The sequence below is a fragment of the Oscarella lobularis genome, chromosome 14 (genome assembly GCF_947507565.1).
Source record: "Oscarella lobularis chromosome 14, ooOscLobu1.1, whole genome shotgun sequence".
NCBI lineage: Eukaryota > Metazoa > Porifera > Homoscleromorpha > Homosclerophorida > Oscarellidae > Oscarella > Oscarella lobularis.
Genome location: NC_089188.1, coordinates 2,152,498 through 2,171,334, shown reverse-complemented (window position 1 = coordinate 2,171,334; position 18,837 = coordinate 2,152,498). Strand labels below are relative to the sequence as shown.

The 18,837-nt window shown below is 48.6% G+C and overlaps 6 protein-coding genes and 1 long non-coding RNA gene across 8 annotated transcripts; 5 read left to right on the top strand and 2 right to left on the bottom strand.

Moving 5' to 3' along the window:
• Positions 1-65: 65 nt before the first annotated feature.
• On the top strand, positions 66-955 carry LOC136195088 (G patch domain-containing protein 4-like). 2 transcript variants are annotated; one of them, XM_065984361.1, is made up of 6 exons: positions 66-174; positions 222-295; positions 342-437; positions 487-620; positions 673-714; positions 766-955. In XM_065984361.1, the coding sequence occupies exons 1-6, from the start codon at positions 129-131 to the stop codon at positions 854-856; spliced, it is 483 nt and encodes a 160-aa protein (XP_065840433.1). In that variant the 5' UTR covers positions 66-128; the 3' UTR covers positions 857-955. The 2 variants fall into 2 exon arrangements, with proteins under 2 accessions (XP_065840433.1, XP_065840434.1); XM_065984362.1 differs by having other exon boundaries at positions 70-174; positions 769-955.
• A 53-nt stretch (positions 956-1,008) lies between these two features.
• Positions 1,009-2,040, top strand: LOC136195086 (uncharacterized). Its single transcript, XM_065984357.1, has 4 exons — positions 1,009-1,302; positions 1,358-1,611; positions 1,661-1,862; positions 1,910-2,040. The coding sequence occupies exons 1-4, from the start codon at positions 1,015-1,017 to the stop codon at positions 1,997-1,999; spliced, it is 834 nt and encodes a 277-aa protein (XP_065840429.1). The 5' UTR covers positions 1,009-1,014; the 3' UTR covers positions 2,000-2,040.
• Positions 2,041-2,149: 109 nt separating this feature from the next.
• LOC136195069 (DNA-directed RNA polymerase II subunit RPB1-like) lies at positions 2,150-9,247 on the top strand. The gene is made up of 22 exons (XM_065984332.1): positions 2,150-2,294; positions 2,357-2,626; positions 2,686-2,823; positions 2,881-3,162; positions 3,223-3,384; positions 3,445-3,665; positions 3,722-3,851; positions 4,051-4,175; positions 4,225-4,435; positions 4,486-4,695; positions 4,751-4,999; positions 5,058-5,147; positions 5,197-5,325; positions 5,387-5,820; positions 5,964-6,108; positions 6,174-6,279; positions 6,332-6,537; positions 6,726-6,950; positions 7,009-7,359; positions 7,418-7,522; positions 7,578-7,760; positions 7,811-9,247. Exons 1-22 carry the CDS (start codon positions 2,217-2,219, stop codon positions 9,128-9,130), a joined length of 5,370 nt encoding a protein of 1,789 aa, XP_065840404.1. The 5' UTR covers positions 2,150-2,216; the 3' UTR covers positions 9,131-9,247.
• LOC136195074 (conserved oligomeric Golgi complex subunit 6-like) lies at positions 7,791-12,182 on the bottom strand. Its single transcript, XM_065984342.1, has 20 exons — positions 12,088-12,182; positions 11,882-12,025; positions 11,756-11,827; positions 11,646-11,704; positions 11,483-11,594; positions 11,349-11,431; positions 11,227-11,297; positions 11,081-11,174; positions 10,948-11,027; positions 10,841-10,892; positions 10,692-10,786; positions 10,577-10,638; positions 10,429-10,520; positions 10,273-10,372; positions 10,092-10,223; positions 9,872-10,039; positions 9,710-9,817; positions 9,602-9,655; positions 9,473-9,552; positions 7,791-9,425 (listed from the first exon to the last, which is right to left on the bottom strand). The coding sequence occupies exons 1-20, from the start codon at positions 12,157-12,159 to the stop codon at positions 9,275-9,277; spliced, it is 1,881 nt and encodes a 626-aa protein (XP_065840414.1). The 5' UTR covers positions 12,160-12,182; the 3' UTR covers positions 7,791-9,274.
• On the top strand, positions 10,420-11,232 carry LOC136195090 (uncharacterized). Its single transcript, XR_010671773.1, has 4 exons — positions 10,420-10,755; positions 10,818-10,879; positions 10,932-11,047; positions 11,107-11,232. It is a non-coding gene; the product is annotated as an uncharacterized lncRNA (long non-coding RNA).
• Positions 12,183-12,226: 44 nt separating the features above from the next.
• On the top strand, positions 12,227-16,388 carry LOC136195071 (protein ECT2-like). The gene is made up of 24 exons (XM_065984335.1): positions 12,227-12,376; positions 12,429-12,490; positions 12,547-12,665; positions 12,716-12,761; positions 12,817-12,906; positions 12,958-13,065; positions 13,113-13,186; positions 13,243-13,270; positions 13,326-13,425; positions 13,486-13,604; positions 13,661-13,723; positions 13,776-14,010; positions 14,064-14,236; positions 14,293-14,481; positions 14,532-14,642; positions 14,696-14,792; positions 14,846-14,927; positions 14,979-15,057; positions 15,116-15,235; positions 15,288-15,414; positions 15,571-15,740; positions 15,798-15,922; positions 15,970-16,093; positions 16,164-16,388. The coding sequence occupies exons 1-24, from the start codon at positions 12,253-12,255 to the stop codon at positions 16,257-16,259; spliced, it is 2,661 nt and encodes an 886-aa protein (XP_065840407.1). The 5' UTR covers positions 12,227-12,252; the 3' UTR covers positions 16,260-16,388.
• LOC136195076 (transcriptional coactivator YAP1-like) lies at positions 16,301-18,576 on the bottom strand. Its single transcript, XM_065984343.1, has 3 exons — positions 18,097-18,576; positions 17,730-18,009; positions 16,301-17,619 (listed from the first exon to the last, which is right to left on the bottom strand). Exons 1-3 carry the CDS (start codon positions 18,509-18,511, stop codon positions 16,524-16,526), a joined length of 1,791 nt encoding a protein of 596 aa, XP_065840415.1. The 5' UTR covers positions 18,512-18,576; the 3' UTR covers positions 16,301-16,523.
• Positions 18,577-18,837: the final 261 nt, after the last annotated feature.

The following is an 18,837-nucleotide window of genomic DNA, read 5'->3' as shown; positions in this document are numbered from 1 at the left end:
ACGGTAAGCGGTGGGAGGCTCTGCATGATGGAAACACGGTGAACACCGGGCCATCATTCTCTAGTTATTGATTGAAATATAGCATTACGGTCAAGTAATTTTCACGCCCCCTCCCGGGATCCCGTACCATGGACTTCGCCGCGGAAGAGATGCGAAAGCATGGGTGGAAACGAGGTATTCGAAGCTGCCGAAGCGTCTCCAAATCCTTAGAATGTTTCTAGGTATTGGTCTTGGCAAGAAAGAGGACGGAATCGTCGATCCTATTCGAGCATCGTTGAAGAGAGATCGAAGAGGAGTGAGTACGGCTTTCGAGCGAGTTCTTTTGACCGTAATATGAACAGATCGGAAGTAGCCTTGCTTCTGAATTGACGAACGACTGGTGGACGGATGCGTTCAACAGTTCAGCGAAGCAAATCGCCCTCCACACCGACACAGACGTTCGTAATCTTAGACAGTATCTGCTCCATCATCTAATCAATTCTTTAGGGAGAAGTTTGTGTCAAATTCGATGGTGTCAAGAATAAAGTGGCTCCCAAAGCAGATAGTAGTGTCAAGAAAAAGATTTTCGTCAAAGCTGGTGATGATCATGAAGAAGACGAAGAAAAAAGCGCACCTACGGCGTAAATTTCAACTCACACTCGCGATTTATTAGCTAGGAATCCTTGTCTATAGAAAAGACGTGCTAGGACTGTGTGGCGGAAGAACAGGACACAGGTAAAGTGACCTTCTGCACGCCTGACTCAGGGATTAGTATTTTTAATCAAGCAGAGCTGCAAGACATGGAATCAGGTTAGCAGGAAAACTGCAGCGTTTAAAAAAGCAAGAAGAACACTTAGAAAAGCACGCGACTACGTAGAGAGAGACGTTTGATTGAGAATTTTATTTACAATAGCAATACGTACGATCGTTTCCACGCGGAGGAGGGCGATTTACAAGTAACATGCATTTCTCTTCCTTTTTTCAGGCAAATACGACTACTAGGCGTCTTTTTCTTTCGACTTTTCGTCGCCTTTCATGATCGTTTCCACGCCAACGGCGATTACGAACGCGCCGAAGCCTATCCCGAGTCCAGGAAACATCCTTCTTATGTTCGAAGCGCGGTTAATGCCGGGCGCTCGTCTCCACGCGTCGAGACGCTCCCAGGGATCTTTCGTGGGCACGAATCGGCCACCGGGCGACGACGACATCTTGGATCGGTTAGCGCACGCCGTAGACACGATGTCGCTTTTGCCAAGTCTTTTGGGCCCTCCACCGACACTCAATACGTTTCAAAACAGTCTCTCGATGTACAGGAATCATTTGGTTAGTCTCTGCGTTGATTGAAGAAAGTTTTCGAAGTCTCGTCTCTGTTTTTCAGCAGCCCTCTGCTATTCCAGGACCCTACGCGAAATATTTGCAGGATTCGGCAGGAAATAGTCGAGGCAGATGGAAAAATCATAATCAGAGATGGGAAAATCGAAGGGGCCCGTCTCGTGGGTTCCGCGGTCGGGGCCGGGGCAGAGGCCGAGGTCAGGGAAGCGTTCTCAGTCGAGATCTCGATATGTGGAAGCCTGCGATTCCTCGACTTGTCACGCCGAAAGAAATCGAACAATGGAGATTGGACAGAAAGAGGCAAGTTGATTTAATTAATTAATTTAATTCAAATATCATTGTTCTTCAGAAATTTCCCAAGGTCGAGTGTATCTAAAGTAAAAGGCGGACTAGAAGCTCTGGGCGAGTATGAAAGCGATTCGGATTGCAATGAGGATACTGCTCAACATTCTGTTGTGGAGAAAGTTCAGCCACCTGCGCCTGTAAAAGAGGTGTCCTCGAGATCGAATCGAAAGCGATTTATCACCAAGCAGCCAACTCTACTTCAGAAGGTATGTTCCAATTTTTTTAGTTGACTAACTGACACTCTTTCTGCTAGCTTCTTGATAACGAAATTCGGCGACAAAGAAACATACTATTGCAGTGCATAAAATATATTGTAGAAAAAAAGATGATTCTTGAAGATTAATTAACTAACGTACAGTAGAATCTATACGATGACGCATACACGCCTATTCTCTGCGTGCGCACACACGTGTTCCATTACGCAAGGTGCCCCTGCCCGACCCTCACGCCGCAGTATATAAACGCGACCGCGCAGCCCTTCGCACATCGGGACAATCGCTGGTCGATATCGGGCTTTTTCCCATCGAAAGCGAGTCGTCCACCGGTCAAAAACACGCACGATGACAACGCACGACTCCACGGCGCCCGTGCGCAAAGTAAAACGCGTCCAATTCGGAATCCTCGGCCCCGAGGAAATCGTAAGCGAAACACCTCCCACTAAAAAACGACGCGCGCGCGACGATTTCGTGTCGCAACGCAGAAAGCGCTCTCAGTAACAACCGAAGGCATTCGCTATCCGTACACAATGGAAGCAGGAAAGCCGAAACTAGGCGGTCTGAACGATCCGCGCCAGGGCGTCATCGAACGGGCGTCCCGATGCCAGACGTGCGCCGGCAACATGTCCGAATGCCCGGGTCACATCGGACACATCGACTTGGCGAAGCCCGTCTTTCACGTCGAATTTCTCACGCGAATTCTGAAGGTGCTTCGATGCGTCTGTTTTTTCTGCTCGCGACTTCGAGTCGATCCGGTAAGGGGGAGGGAAAAGGCGAGAAAAAATAATCGACCGTACGGTGTTGCTTACTTTAGGACGGGCCTCAGGTGAAGGGAGTCTTCGAAAAAAATCGTACGAGCGGCATGAAACGACGACGAGCCATCTATGATTTGTGCAAATCGAAGATGGTGTGCGGCTGGACGGATGGCGGCGACGACGAGGGAGGAAAAAAGGCAATATTAATTAATTAATGATTGATTAATTAATTAATTAATATATTTTTGTTTTAGCCGTACGTTGGCTGCGGTCGTCATCAGCCGAAACTGCGCAAACGAGGTCTCGAACTGACAGCCGAATGGCAGACAGTTCCTGATGAGAGCCAGGAGAAGAAAATGACTTTGAGTGCCGAACGAGTCATTGAAATATTCAAGGCGATATCAGACGACGAGTGCCAAGTGATGGGCATGAATCCGAGGTTCTCGCGACCCGAATGGATGATCATCAGTGTCCTGTTGGTGCCGCCTCTCTGCGTTCGTCCGGCCGTCATCATGGACGGAAGACACAAGAATCAAGTAAAAAAATAATCATTTATTTATTTATTAGAATTATTTTGATTTTGTCTCTCTTCCCAGGATGATTTGACGCACAAACTTGCGGATGTGGTCAAAGCGAATAACAATTTGAGACGAGATGAGGAGAACGGTGCCGCTCCTCATTTGCTACTCGAAGACGTCAAGATTCTTCAATATCACGTGGCAACCTTCATGGACAATGAAATTCCTGGAATGCCAAAAGTAAATAATTGAATAAACGTATGTTCTTTCTAGCACGTGTTCTCTCTCTCTCTCTTTTAGGCTGTGCAAAAGTCGGGACGTCCTTTGAAGTCGGTCAAACAACGCTTGAAGGGAAAGGAGGGTCGTATTCGAGGCAATCTCATGGGAAAACGCGTCGATTTTTCCGCTCGCGCCGTCATCACACCCGACGTGAATATCCGTATCGACGAAGTAGGCGTGCCGCGTTCAATTGCTCAGAATCTCACCTATCCAGACATCGTCTCTTCACTCAACATCAACATGTGAAACAGGCTTAAGAATTAGATGTATTAGGATAGAGACGTTGTGTTGCTTTCAGGCTGCAATCGATGGTGAATCGCGGACCGAATCAGTATCCCGGGGCTAGATACGTCATGCGAGACAACCAGAGAATCGATCTGCGTTATCATCCCATGCCAAGTGACATCCACTTGACATTCGGCGACAAGGTAAAAGAGGAGGAGTTTATCCATGCATATATACTTAGTTATTGGGATGAACGCATGGCTTGTATATTGGATCCAGCAATGGTAGAACCCTCCAATAGGTGGCAGTATATAGCACTAAAGATGCTGTCTGAATATACTATCTTTTATAGAATAGGCTCTCTCGTTTATTTCCCGTATCGATTAATTAATTTACCTATAGGTTGAACGTCATTTATTGAACGGGGACTTGGTCCTGTTCAATCGGCAACCGACTCTTCATCGCATGTCCATGATGGGCCATCGTATCCGCGTTTTACCCTACTCAACGTTTCGTCTCAACCTCTGGTATGTATAACCCCCAGGATAGTACTCAATTCATCACGTCTCTTCTCAGTGCGACGACTCCCTATAATGCGGATTTTGATGGAGACGAGATGAACATGCACGTGCCTCAGAGTCTCGAAACGCGTGCTGAAATACAGGAATTGCTCATGGTCCCGCGTCAGCTCATCACGCCGCAGTCCAACAAGCCCGTCATGGGCATTGTGCAGGACACGCTGACGGGCGTGAGAAAATTCTCGAAACGAAACGTCTTCATGGAAAAAGTCCGCAGCCTTGCATCAATTTTTTTCCTCGGTTTAAATTTTTTTTCTAGGAGGATGTGATGAATTTGTTGATGTGGGTGCCGTCTTGGAATGCGAAGATGCCCAAGCCGGCGATACTCAAGCCGAAGCCTCTGTGGACGGGAAAACAGATTTTCAGTCTCATTATTCCGAAACGCGTCAATTATATTCAATTTCACAGCGATCACGACGACAGCGAAGATTCCGGGCCTTACACTCACATAACCCCTGGTGATACAAGGGTAAAAGGATAAATAACCGAATAAGCGTTTATTTCTAATTGTTTTTTCGTTTTAGGTTTTGATTGAAAATGGGAAATTCTTGACGGGGATTTTGTGTAAGAAATCGTTGGGGACGTCGGCCGGAAGTCTGGTGCACATGATTGCACGTGAAATGGGCCACGAAGTGGCGCGCGCTTTCTATGACAACGTCCAAGGCGTCGTCAACAATTGGCTTCTTCTAGAGGGACACTCCATCGGGATTGGCGACTGCATTGCCGATTCGGACACGTACGGCGATATACAGCGAACGATTCGCAAAGCAAAGGTGAGAGAAGAGAGGTTGATTGGATAAAGGGGCAGTGTGCTTTGATTGCTACGTGTAGCGCGAAGTGATTGACGTGATTGAGAAAGCGCACAACGACGAACTGACTCCGACGCCGGGAAACTCTCTGAGACAAACATTCGAAAACCAGGTAATGAAAAGAGGGGTTGTCATAATTCGTCATAATATTGCTTCGCTAGGTCAATCGTATTCTAAACGATGCGCGAGACAAAACAGGTGGCAGTGCACAGAAGTCACTTTCCTGGTACAATAACTTCAAGGCCATGGTCGTCGCTGGTTCAAAAGGATCCAAAATCAATATCTCTCAGGTAATCAATCCCACAAAGACATTCGCATTTTTAAATATTTTTCTCCTCCCCTCCCCCCAAGGTAATTGCCTGCGTGGGTCAGCAAAACGTCGAGGGAAAACGAATTCCGTTTGGATTTCGCCATCGCACTCTACCCCACTTCATCAAAGATGACTACGGTCCAGAAAGTCGCGGTTTTGTAGAAAATTCCTACTTGGCCGGTCTGACGCCAACCGAGTTTTTCTTCCACGCCATGGGCGGTCGAGAGGGTCTCATCGACACGGCGGTCAAGACGAGCGAAACGGGTTATATACAGCGTCGCTTGATCAAGGCCATGGAATCTCTCATGGTTCAGTACGACGGGACGGTGAGAAACGCTCAGCAGCAAGTCGTGCAGTTTTTATACGGGGAAGACGGCATGGATGGAGCGACGGTCGAGTTCCAGTCGTTGCCGACGATCAGCGCATCGAACGACGCTTTTGAACGACGATTCCGGTTCAATTATAGCGATGAGAGGTCAGTAGTGTCCAAGTTCTTGTAGTCCTACTTATGTAGTTGCAAGCTAAAAAGGTTGTGTTATAAGTAGTCTCACTTCTCCTAGTTCTATTCCTAGTAGTTCCACGAGAGCGGGATTTTCTATTAGAATGGGCTCTGTTTAGAATGATGCGACGACACTTGGACGACGATATCGTTCACACGATTATCACCGATCCCGAAGTACAGCAGAAGATCGACAGGGAATGGGAGCAGTTGCAAGACGACAGAGAAACGATTCGGCGCATATTTCCTCGACTCGAAGGCAGGGTAAGAAAAAAAGAGAGAGAGAAAAAAAGTAGAGACAACGTCGCGGAAATGTCGTCGCGTCGTAGACCGTTCTGCCCGTGAATCTGGAACGTCTCATTCGCGACGCTCAGAAAACTTTCCGCATTGACGTGCGAAAGACGACCGATTTGCCGCCGCACAAAGTCATTGACGGTAAGTTCCAAACTCAGCGTCGGCGACAATTTTTTTGTAATTAATCCTTCAGATCTTGACAATCTGAAACGAAGGCTTATTATCGTCGACGGGGTCGACTTTATCAGCAAGGAAGCGCAGCAAAACGCGACGCTTCTCTTCTCCGTTTTGCTCCACTCGACGCTGAGTTCTCGCAAAGTCATCGTCGAACACAAACTGACGTCCGAATCGTTTGATTGGCTGCTTGGCGAAATCGAAGACAAATTCAAACAGTCCGTGGTAAGTTAATAAGATAGAGAGAGTGGCGCTGTGATAGAGAGGCACATGAAATCTCAGACTGGAGTTCTCTCGTATCCTCCAGTTCACATAAAATGTGCTAGATAAAATTCTCGTGCGACGCGCGCTGCGCTTTTTTATAGTCAGCTGCGTTACTTTATTGAAGAAAACACGCGCGATTTTCTCCTCAGGCTCATCCCGGTGAAATGGTCGGCGCTTTGGCCGCTCAGAGCATCGGGCAGCCGTGCACGCAAATGACGCTGAATACGTTTCACTACGCCGGCGTATCGGCGAAGAACGTGACGCTCGGCGTGCCTCGACTCAAGGAATTGATCAACGTGTCAAAGAAACCCAAGACGCCGTCGCTGACCGTCTTCCTTTTGGGACAGGCGGCGAAAGACGCCGAAAAATGCAAGGTAAGAAGAAAACGAATAAAACAAATGTCTATTAGAATTATAATGATTTTTTTCTCAGGGTGTCCTGTGTAAGTTAGAATACGCGACGTTGAGAAAAGTGACGTCGAACACGGCGATCTACTACGATCCCAATCCTATGGACACGGTCATTGACGAGGATCAGGAGTGGGTGAACATTTACTACGAGATGCCCGACGTGGACGTTCAGCGTCTATCGCCGTGGCTACTGCGCATCGAATTGGATCGCAAACGCATGACCGACAAGCAGCTGACGATGGACCAAGTGGCGGAGAAAATCAGCCAGGCGTTCGGCGACGATCTTCACTGCATCTTCACCGACGACAACGCCGAGAAACTCGTTCTGAGAATCCGCATCGTCGACACGGAGGGAAAGGACAAATTCGAAGACGTTTGTTATAGAGGAAGGGGGAGTCCGTGGTTCGATAGTAGGTCCGTTTTATGTGTAGGATGACACGCAGTTGTTTAAAATGGACGATGACGCGTTCCTTAAGTGCATCGAGGCCAATTTGCTGTCTGATTTGACCCTCAAAGGAATCAAACAGATATCAAAGGTACGTTTTTCTTCAGAGGGTTATTCTCTCTTATGAACTCACCTCTTGTGTGCAGGTGTACATGCATCTTCCCAAAGAGGATAACAAGAAGCGAACGATGATCGACGAAAACGGCGCTATCAAGAAGCAACAGGAGTGGATTCTCGAAACGGACGGCACCAATCTGAAGCAAGTTCTCAGCGAGGAATTCGTCGATCCGGTTCGAAGCGTATCAAACGACATATGCGAAATATTTTCGGTATGAAAACAAAAGAAATGAAAAAATTCAACGAGTTCTATTTCTTCTAGGTTTTGGGCATTGAAGCCGTTCGAAAGCAAATTGAAAAGGAAATCAATCACGTGCTGTCGTTCGACGGCACCTACGTCAATCATCGTCATCTCGCTCTCCTCTGCGATATTATGACGACGAAGGGCTACATTATGGCAATTACACGTCACGGCGTCAATCGTCAAGAGTGCGGCGCTCTCATGCGCTGCACGTTCGAAGAAACCGTCGATATTCTCATCGAAGCGGCCGCCTGCAGCGAACTCGATCTGGTAAAAGGCGTCAGCGAAGCGATAATCCTCGGTCAGATTGGTCGCTTCGGAACGGGCTGCTTTGACCTGTTCCTCGACGCGGAAAAATGCAAGGAAGCGAAGCCGATACCAGTCAAAACGCAGGCTATGATGACGATAATGGGCCAATCGCCCTACTACGGCCAAACGGCGGCGTCGCCGGGCCTTTCCGCGCAAATGACGCCGCACATCGAAAGCACGCCGACGTACGAAGCGTGGAGTCCGGCGGCATTCGGCGGTGCCGCGACGCCAGGCGGCGCCGTATTCTCGCCCTACGCGCCGTCGGAAAGCGCGCTGAGTCCCGGCGGATGGAGCCCGGGATGGAGTCCCCAGCCGGCATCTCCGGCAAGTCCGGGCGGACCGACGTCGCCGTTCTATTCTCCGACGTCGCCCGGCTACACGCCGACGTCGCCGAAGTACAGTCCGACGTCTCCGAAATATTCGCCGACGTCACCGACGTATTCGCCGACGTCGCCGAAATATTCTCCGACGTCGCCAAAGTATTCGCCGACGTCGCCGTCCTACACGCCTCTATCGCCGTCCTATTCGCCGACGAGTCCGAAATATTCGCCGACGTCGCCGTCCTACTCGCCGTCAAGTCCGAAATACTCTCCGACGTCGCCGTCCTACTCGCCGTCATCTCCGTCCTATTCGCCGACGAGCCCAAAATATTCGCCGACGTCGCCGTCCTATTCACCGTCGTCGCCGTCCTATTCACCATCTTCTCCGTCCTACTCGCCGTCATCTCCATCCTATTCTCCGTCGTCTCCATCCTACTCGCCTTCGTCGCCGTCCTACAGTCCGACGAGCCCAAAGTATTCGCCGACGAGTCCAAAGTATTCGCCAACGAGTCCCAAGTACTCGCCCATGTCGCCGAGCTATTCGCCGTCGTCGCCGTCCTATTCGCCGACGTCTCCGAAATACTCGCCGACGTCGCCGAAATATTCGCCGACGTCGCCGAAATATTCGCCAACTTCGCCGAGCTATTCGCCGTCTTCGCCGGCGTACAGTCCGTCATCTCCAAGCTACTCTCCAACGTCGCCAAAATACTAAGATTTGTTGCGTTTGTGCTAATCTAGTTCGTTTTGTTTTGTTTGCGCATGTTGGTGATTTTTATTTTTAGAAATCGTTGAACTGTTCTTGGTTATCAGGTTTGAGGTAGAATAAAATTCTTACAGCGCTTCAGTTCTCTTTTTTTTACCCTAGGAGTTGAGCGACTTGGTCCGGCGTCCGAAGTAAACAATAGCCGCCTGGATCCGAATAGCCGTTTGCCGGCTCCGTCACGGCTTTGTGGATGGCCTCGTAAGCGTTACAGAGCATATTAGCTGCCTCCTTGTACGACGCCTCTCTAGTAGAAAAAATCGTGGAGTCTTAGTTGAAACTTTGAGGTAGAACCTGAGTCTTGCACTGGAGAGGCAATGGCACTGTGGCAGGATAAGAGAATCCGGAACAGAGAGGTACGAATCAAACTGGACCTGCAGAAAATCCGATTCAAAGGCCTGGAGAAAACTTGGTTCTTCGTACCATAGTTGCCCGAAGAGACTCGGCATCCATACCTGGCATACTTGACAAAGGCTCCTGAGAGAAAATCCAAGTCCTCTACCACAATTTCTGGTACGCGTGTTTACTCACTTTTGTTTTCTGCTGCTCCTCGATAGCCAAGTGAGCTCTCGCCAGTCCACATTTGCCCAGCATGTACGAAGCTTGCTCGTGAATAACTGTATCCATGTGAGCATCCGTCTATATTACGATTATTAACTAGATTTCGTTTCTTTGCAGTGCTGATATGTGAACCTGCGCTTTGAGCATTTCTAGCTGGTGATCGGCAGACTCGTACAGAGCAAGCGTGTTCTGTATCAAATAAATACAATTTATCATATAAACAGCCATGTCAGCGGCGGCCAGTCCAGACGCAGACAAAGAACACGCTTGAATCAGAGGATCTAGTGCACTAGACAACACCTAATAAATAAAAACAAGGTGAGCTTTTCTCTACATTTTTTGTGTATATCACTTTTTGCAATTGGGCTTGCTTCTCGTCCATAGGCGTCACTGATACGTCATGCGACTGCAATATGTCTGTCAATAGCGTCATGGTTTTGTTTACTGCGGTACACGGGTTCAGGTCAGCTGAAGGCAACTCAATCTAGTGTATACGGATAAGAGGAAAGTTCCTTCTAGAAATCCCTCATTACCTTATCGGTTAATTCGGTCGCGTAGTGGTTCAAGCTACTGAAGAACATCTTCATTGTGAGTCCGTGTAATTCCGCCAGAATTTTACTCATGCCCACTAGTCTGAAATGATCTCCTAGGTGATTTTATTCTCGTAAAACTGCATTGGAATTCTCTACCCTATGGTTTGCTCGTAGAACTGAAGAAGGTTGGCTATTTTGTAGAGGACAGGAGCGCCGTGTTCCGACGCAAGAATTTGCTCCACTCTCACCTTTAGATTAAACTATTCAAAAAGGGGGAGAAAAGGGGCTTTTTTTAAAGGCTTGCCTTTAGCGGCCTACTCATTCCTTCTGACACGTAAGACAGCATTGACGGAACAGGGCTCTCTTCTTTTTAATTATCAGAATATGTACGAGGGAAAAAAGATACAAGAGAACCCTACCTTGGTGATCCTTACGATTGGAAAGAAGAGTCATTAAGAGTTCTTTCTCCGACACGAAAGCTTGGTGAATCCACGCGAGCATATCTCCAACGTACCTCAGATAAAACGCAACGTATTAATACTTAGACGCCGGATATTTATAAGAATACCGAAGTGGATCGTGGGAGTGAAGTTCAATGGGACGCGAGGTACCACTAGAACCTTTAGAAAATCGCATTCCTTGTTCGAATTTTATTCTAGATAGCCTCGTTCTCACCTCCCCCTCGTGTTAGCGCGTCTATGAACATACGAACCACTGCAGCTCTTCTCGCTGAAGCCATCTCGTCCAGCGAATATCTTAGATACAATGCATAAAGGCAAGACGACTTTTTTCTCTCTTACTAAATTACTTATATAGAACTGTTCTATCGTTTAGGGCTTTGAGTGCGTGACTAAATGCGGGTGATACTTCGGGAACGTCCGTTGTCAGTCCACGACATTGTTCTAGAATGCATGGGGTACTCGATTTTCTCCTGTTAAATGCTTCGATTCTAACGCTGAGTCCATCTGTAGAGCCGTTCGTAAGCCGATTCTTCGTGGAGTGCCATTGCTTCCATTATCTCGAGACTGGGTATAAAAATATCTATAAATGGGAGGTTGTTTTCACTCAGTCAGTACCCTGTGCGTTGCTGGTTGTTTCGAAGAAGAATATGACATTTGGAATGAATGGATTTTACTTTCTCAAGAGCTTTAAAGAAATTCTAAAAATCCAAGGTACCTTAGAGACACTGTGCAACTTTCCTATAGTGTACCATCGTTATATCGGCAGATAAGGCCGTTTTCAGCGCTTCGAGTTCATCCTGTTCGAGCTGGAAGTGACTCAGGTAAGCGGATGCAACGTCCGAACGCAATTCAAGATTTTGACTGAAGCAAACTTTAATTAGGAATTTCTCGATCATCAATTATTTCTTCGACCTTTCCAATTGTATATCCGTCGTTTGTCTCATCAAATCCGCCGTGTGTTCCTTCGCCGCCTACGCCCACATTCTACGTCTGATGACGTCAGAAACGACGCTTTTTCTCACTCGCAGTCTCGTTTTCATGTCTTCGCAAACTTCGCTCATTTGCTTCACTTCGGCTTCGATTGCGACGAGACCCTACGGCACACGGGTCGAGGTTTCGCGTGCGATGTGACGGAGGCGCGATCCCACCTCCTTGATTTGGCCGAATTCGCGAGCGAATTCCTCGTTTATTGTCAACGATCGACGTTCGATGTCGCTGCGAAGGCTTCGTCGACTTTTGAGCGTGTTTTCCGTGAAGAAGAGCGATAGGCCTTTGAGTGCTTCCATCATATCCTTGGAGGAAGAGAGATAGGAGCTTGGGTGAGTGCAACTGCAGGTTTTGTTTTTTGACTCGCCTTGTCTCCATCTAGTCTCGTGCTTAGGACTTTGGCTAATTTTCGCGAAAGCGGATTTGCTTCGTCCGTCATCGCGGTCTCGGTTCTACGCGGTTCTGCGCACACGAGACGTCGCGTGATTGGTGATTACAGCTGCGCTTGCGCACTTTCGTCGAAGAGTTCAAAATGACGTCCTCGGACGAAAACGCGATGGAAATCGACTATCCTAATCCGAAACTAGTTGTCCAACGAGTTCCCGTTGTTTTCGACAAAGAGAAGCAGCGAAAAGCAAAGGAACTAGCCGCAATCGGTACGTTTTCCTACAGAATAACGACATCGATTGCCTAACGCCACAATTCTAGGTGCTTTCTGTCTGGTCGGCAACGAAGCGGAGGAAAACGTAGAGTTATTGGATGCAATTCGAGTACGAAAGAGGGGGGCCCCTTTCGAAAAAACGAACCTGTTTATTATTTCGATCAGCTTCTTGGCATTCCTATGCGAGTTTTTGATGAAAATGACGACGAAGAGTCGAATTTCGTATACGTATGCGATCCATTCGACGGAGCCGTATTTTCTTCCCTTTTTTCGTCAAAACAAAGGTCTAAAATTAACGGCCGAATGTGTAATGCAATAAATAAATATCGTTTAGGATACTTGGACCGTCATGCGTCATCGATGCTGCAAAATCTGACAAGGTAAATATCTGAGTATTGAATAATTAGTCACGTGGCTTTGAATAATTTTTTCCAGAGATTGCCACGTAGTTCTCGTCCTGTCTATTGCAACGCCATGGAAGGCCTTGACGTCTGCTTTACAGGATTCAAGTCAAGGGACGAACTGGTTATAAGCAAAAGGCTCCAAAAAAAAATCATTTTCTATGTATATACATAGACCCGCTTGTGTCATCTTGTACACTTCATGGGTGGAAGTGTGAAGAAGGACTTTGGCACCAAGGTGACTCACTTGATATCGAAGACAGTCTCAGGGGATAAATACCGGGTAAATAAAATGAAAGATTGGTATTCTAATAATTAATTTTAATTAAGGCTGCTGTGGCGCTTGGACTGCCGATCATGAGCGCTGAATGGCTGCACAAGTGCTGGGAGCACAGAAAAAACCGGTACAATAATATGAAAATCGAATTTGGCAATACTTTATACACATACATACTCGTAGGGATTTTCGCGCTACTGAAGAGTCGATGGCGAGTTCCATGGCTGTATTTCTTTTATTTGATTATTAGCTCTTTGCGATTTCAGAACGCTTGGAAGCAGTCGCCTTTTTGCAACTGCCATCTCGGCTTCGTCGGCTTCCCGCTCGAGGAAAAACAGCACATGGAAGAGATAACACGTTCCAACGGTCACACCCCGTCTCAGTCACGCGGAAAATTAAAAAATCGAAGTCTCTATTTTTTTACAGGAGGTCAAGTCGTCGATCCCAAAGACTCGGCATGCACGCATATCGTCGTAATGAGCGAGGAAGACGCCGCCGCCGCCGGCTTACGTCATCCCAGTCAAGTCGCCGTAGTCAAACAAGATGTAATAATACACACATGGGAACCCCTAATAGGTTATACATTATATATTATCTGCAGTGGTTCTGGGAAAGCGTTGCTATGGCAGCCTGCGCTGATGAGTCATTTTATCGACTGAATAAGGCGTGATTTTTCCTAATTCAGTTTAGTTCTTTTTTTGACGCGCGTGGCTTAGGATTCGAGTAGCCCCTGTACGCGCAGCAGATCGCGTCGAACGGCGAGGGACATACGTAGCGTTCTGGGCAATCTGGGCGGGCTGGAGGCGGCGCGATTTCAGCGCAAGAGGCGCTCGATCTGCGGCGCTTCGTTCGACGATGAAGACGCGGAGAATTCGGCGATGAATTCCACTGCGGACGTATTGGGCTCGCTTCTCGAAGCGTCGATTGTTTCTCTCACTTCACTTCCGGGCGGTGAGGGAGAAAATGATATATTTGGGGAGGGGAATTTTGAGTTTTGTTGGCAGCGAGAAGTAAGGATCACTTGAGGGTTGTGAGCACCGTTCCCGGTGTCGATAACACGTCGTCGACTGAGAAAACATCAGACACGGAAAAACACGAGATGGCTCGTCGACAAATTGCCAGTGAACTGTTGCAGACTGAGCGAAATTACGTCACTATCCTTGACGTCATATTAACGGTAATAATAATAATAATAATAATGTATCCTTGATCAGGTCTTATTTCTTTCTTTAGGTGTTCAAGGAGCCACTGGAAAGTTCGTCGCAACGAGGCGGACCCATATTGCCACTCGAAGACGTGAAGGCGATCTTTTCTAGTATCCCTGACATTTTGAAAGTTCACGCTGCCTTTATGGAGTCGCTTTCCTGTGCTATGGAATTGTGGTCGGCTGACACGGACTTGGGCACCGTCGTTTTGGAACACGTGAGTATTGCGTATGGAAAATAATCGATTTTTTCATGTCTTTTTGGTAGAGCGACAATTTCTCGAAAGTTTATCCCAAATTCGTCAATTTTTTCGAGATGACTAAGAAACGAATACGAGATTGCGAGAAGCAGTATCCAAGATTTTTGGCCTTTCTCAAGGTAAGACACCTGAAAGAGAACAAGCGAACAAAATTCTTGAAAATGAATTGTAGTGGAATTATAGCAAGCCTCAATGCGGCCGTCAGACATTGGCCGAATTGCTCATCGTTCCCGTCCAAAGGATACCGAGAATCATACTTCTATTGCAGGGTAGTGTACATAGAGAAATTTGAATTTGTCTAGAGTCTAGTGGGGTTGGCTAGAATTGCTGAAACATACGCCTGAAAGTATGAAGCAGAGAGCTACTTTGGAGGAGGCAATAGCCAAAGTGAAGACAGTCGTCAGGTAATGATTTAATGATTAATTATTTTAAATCCTATTCGAAAAATTCACCAGTCACATCAACGAGGATAAACGCAAGACCGAAAATCAAATGCAGTTGTTTGAAATGATGGCGGAAATTGAAGGATGCCCGGTGCGACAAGAAGGAATTTTTAATTAATTTATTTTATTTTTTCTGTGGTGCGCACAAGGCCGACGTTCTTTCAGCCCAGCGAAGTTTCGTCATGAAAATCGACGCATTCGAAGTGGGAGAGAATTTAGGAAGCAAGGGAGAGTTTGTTACTCTGTTCTTGCTGTCCGACAGTTGCGAGGTACGAAACGCTCATCCCTTATACAACAAAAAATTCACGCATAGCCCACCAGATTGCCAAAAGACGCGCCAGTTGGATTCCCAGTCCCATACGAGCAAGTGCCGTCAAAGAGTACAAACATCTAGACTTCATACAATTGCCCTACATCAAGGCTTTGCTCGATATCAAGGACACTGACGGTAGGTACATGTACCATATGAAAGTAGGGGGCCCCTTCATCCCTAAGACGTATCTTAGTTCCGAACAGATGTTTTTATTAGAGTGAGGTGTGTGTTCGGTGGTTTTAGTTTCAAGCGAAGGTCCAATGAGTCATTATGACGTCTTTACCTCCTTAGACTTTTCCGATCTGTTTGGTCTGGTGACGCGATCTGCGGCCGAGCTCAACGAGAGGGTTCTCGTCTTTCGTCTCTCCCAGCCGTCTCCTCTCACCAAGTCACAGCTTCTTCAGCAATTCCAACAACAAATAATATTGACAGGCGGCGCCGGCGGCGGCTTCACCTCTCCGGTAAAACGGCGATTTTCTCAGAACTACAAACCACCAGATATCTGTTTATTTTCGTAGGATGGCTGTATCAAGTGCGTCGACGGTTTGCAGCTGCTCGATATGCTCGGTAAGCGAACGACTAGCCACGCGGAAAAAGGAACTGGAAGCTCGAGCCGACACAAGACGCTACACAGAGCTTTCAGGTATTTTTCACGTATTTTCGCCAGCCAGTAGTAGTAGCATCCCCTAGAGGAGCGAAACATAAGGCGAAAAGAGTTCGAAGAGCCCTGTCGCAGCACTTGAGCAAAACATCGAAAAGGTCTATCAGAGCCAGCATGAAATCCGTTGGCAGTCCAGTATTTTCCCAAGCAGAGGTATATATTATATACACGCGCGTGTATGTGCGATCAAAGAGTTATTTATCCGATTTCCTTTCCTGTTAAGGACGCGGCTGATAAAGGGACTCCGGTTAAAAAACGAAAATTTGGTCTCAAAGTCGTTGGCCGTTCACTGGGCCGATCATCCGTAACGCTGGTATGACGGGGGGGAAAATGCGCGATTTGATGGGAGTACGCAACACACTGCTTATATGTCCTGAAATTAACTAAGTGTACAAAGCAAAAACATAATTACTTATCTAAAAATCAATGAAATCAAATGGCACGCTAACGTGGAATGCTGCAGTGCGTTTTTTTCCTCCTAAAAGTTAAAAGATTGCGTAGAAACGTATGCGTGCGCACGTGTGCACGTATCTAGTACATAAGCTACTCTAAAATGACAGACCCTGCTATAGAGAAAAACCGTCTAAAAACCCTCTGGCTGAAGGAGACTTGCATCGGTTGCCGTTGACAACAGGGACTGGACGTCAGAAAGCAATTCGGGACTCAGCGTCTCTTCCGTTTCCATCGCTTGTCCCATATCAGATCCCGGGTCGACGTTCGTCCCATCCATGGAATCGAGCAAATCGTGTAGCATTCCGCCGGGCATCTGCATCGAGGCCATATTCATATTATACTGCATCATCTGACCTTGAGACGCGGAGGCAGCCAAAGCTGGACTCAAACTCGTTGCATGTCCATTCGGATCGACGCTCTCCGGATCAGTGATTCCCAGCTCTTCAAACGACGAATCTAAAAGTCCCGGGGTCTCGTGACTACCGCCGCCGCCGCCGCCGCCGCCGCCGCCGCCACCGCCGCCGCCTTGACGACCGCCTCCAAGATAACCACTTGCATTTGGCGTCGACCTGCCCATGCTGTAATCCGCCGAGCTCTCTCTGCTATGATAGGCTGAAGACATGAGCGGATCACGCGCGTGAACTCCTGGACCATCTTCCGTGAGATACGACTTCAATCTCATTTCATACTGAAGCAACTCGTGGTGCTGCTTCATGAGCATCTCGCGCTCGCGCTGCAGTTTCATCATAGCGCGCTCCTGCTGGAGACGCTGGATTTTGATTCGTTGCTGAAATTGCTGACGAGACTGAATTTGTGAATACATGGGCGATGCCGTTTGATGCGCGCTGCCTCCATTGGGCATCAATCGCAGACCGGCGCGTTGATTGGCTGAGACGGCGCCCCCCATCGCCGGTCCGCCGCCACCGCTTCCGGGAATAAGCGTACGCGGGTCAGTCCACGTGGTTGACTGATCGTGATGATTGATAAAATAGGTTAATCCGTCGCCGGTGATCGCTTGTTCCCACCCATCAGGCAAAGGCGTCTGACCGGAAGTGAGAGCGGGCGAATTCTGCATCGGTCCGTGCGGCGGTGGCGGCGGTGGCACTGAAGTGGCGGAAGCGGCCGCCATCGCCGCCGCCGCGGCGGCAGCGGCAGCCGCCGAAGAAGAAGGCGGAAGAATGCCTCGATTACGCGGATCCTGCCACGTCGTCGCTTTGGTTGTATGGCTAGAGGGAGGGAAAGCGCGCGTTTTTTTTTCGTGGTCGCGCACGCGCGCGCGGGGGGTCTCTCGTCTCTCCCCCCCCCCCCCCCCCCCACGGCGATCGTTTTTACTTACTTTATGAAGTACTTTTGACCCGAGTCCGTGCGCGCCATCGACCAATTAGACGGCAGTTCGCCGAGCGCGTCGTCGACGTCGACGATTTGATGTCCGGGAAGAAAGAGCGAGCGATTATTCGCCGTCGTCGCCGCCCCGATAGCGGCGGACGTCGACGAAGGCGGAGGTGGCGCGAGAGGACGTAGCGCTTCGTTCGACGCCGTGCGACGATGAATGGTCTGCGGGAGCGAACCGGGCATGGAGTGGGAACGCGCGTGCATGACTCCGCCGTTCGTCGACGCTAAGACAAGGCAAAGCGATTGTTAGGAGAAAAAAAGATGGCCACCGGAAACGGGTGTCTCCTCCGTGTATATTTTTGTCGCCTTACCACGTAGCGCTTGGGTTCCGTTCGCTGTCGTCGTCGTGTAGCCCGAATCGGCGGAGTTGTCGCGACTGTGATGGTTGTTGACGACGGCGCCGGCGCCGCTCCCGGGCGCCTGCGAGAAAAAAGACTCGGGGAGATTGCGTTGACGTAAGGGGGGTAAGTTCCGTTGTCTCAGATTGGGCGCTTTGGCCGGATCTACGAGATGGTTGAAAAGCGCTTCGAGATAGGAGTCCGAGTCGGCGCGAACGTGTACGACGGAGTCTTGGCGACCCGTCGACGCCGTGCCGGCGCCGCCGCGAGTCGTCGGCAGGGCCATCGCTCCTTTTGGGCGTCGATGCAGGAGAACGCCTATCGCGCAGTCGCGTCGACGATCGAAGGCGTGCGCACGCACGCGACCCGTCGGATACATCATTTTCATAGGCTCGTCGTCATAGCCTCGGGGGGAGAGGGCGGTGCTCTTTTTTTCTGCGCTGCGTCGCTCTGCGAATTGCTTTTATGAACGCGTTGGAGTTATCGCCGATTCTTTAGAGAGAAAGAAAGGGCATGGGGCACCATTGTTCCGATTTCTAATGCGTTGCGGTTTGTTGTGATTGCGTCTCGTATGGCTTCGATCGTTTATTCAGCGAACGCGTCAGCTGGACTCATTGATGACTTCCAGCGGAAGAGAATCTTATGCGAACGGATACGGATATTATATTACGGAGAAATCCTTTCTGATCCCTGTCGGGGAATAGAAAATTTCCC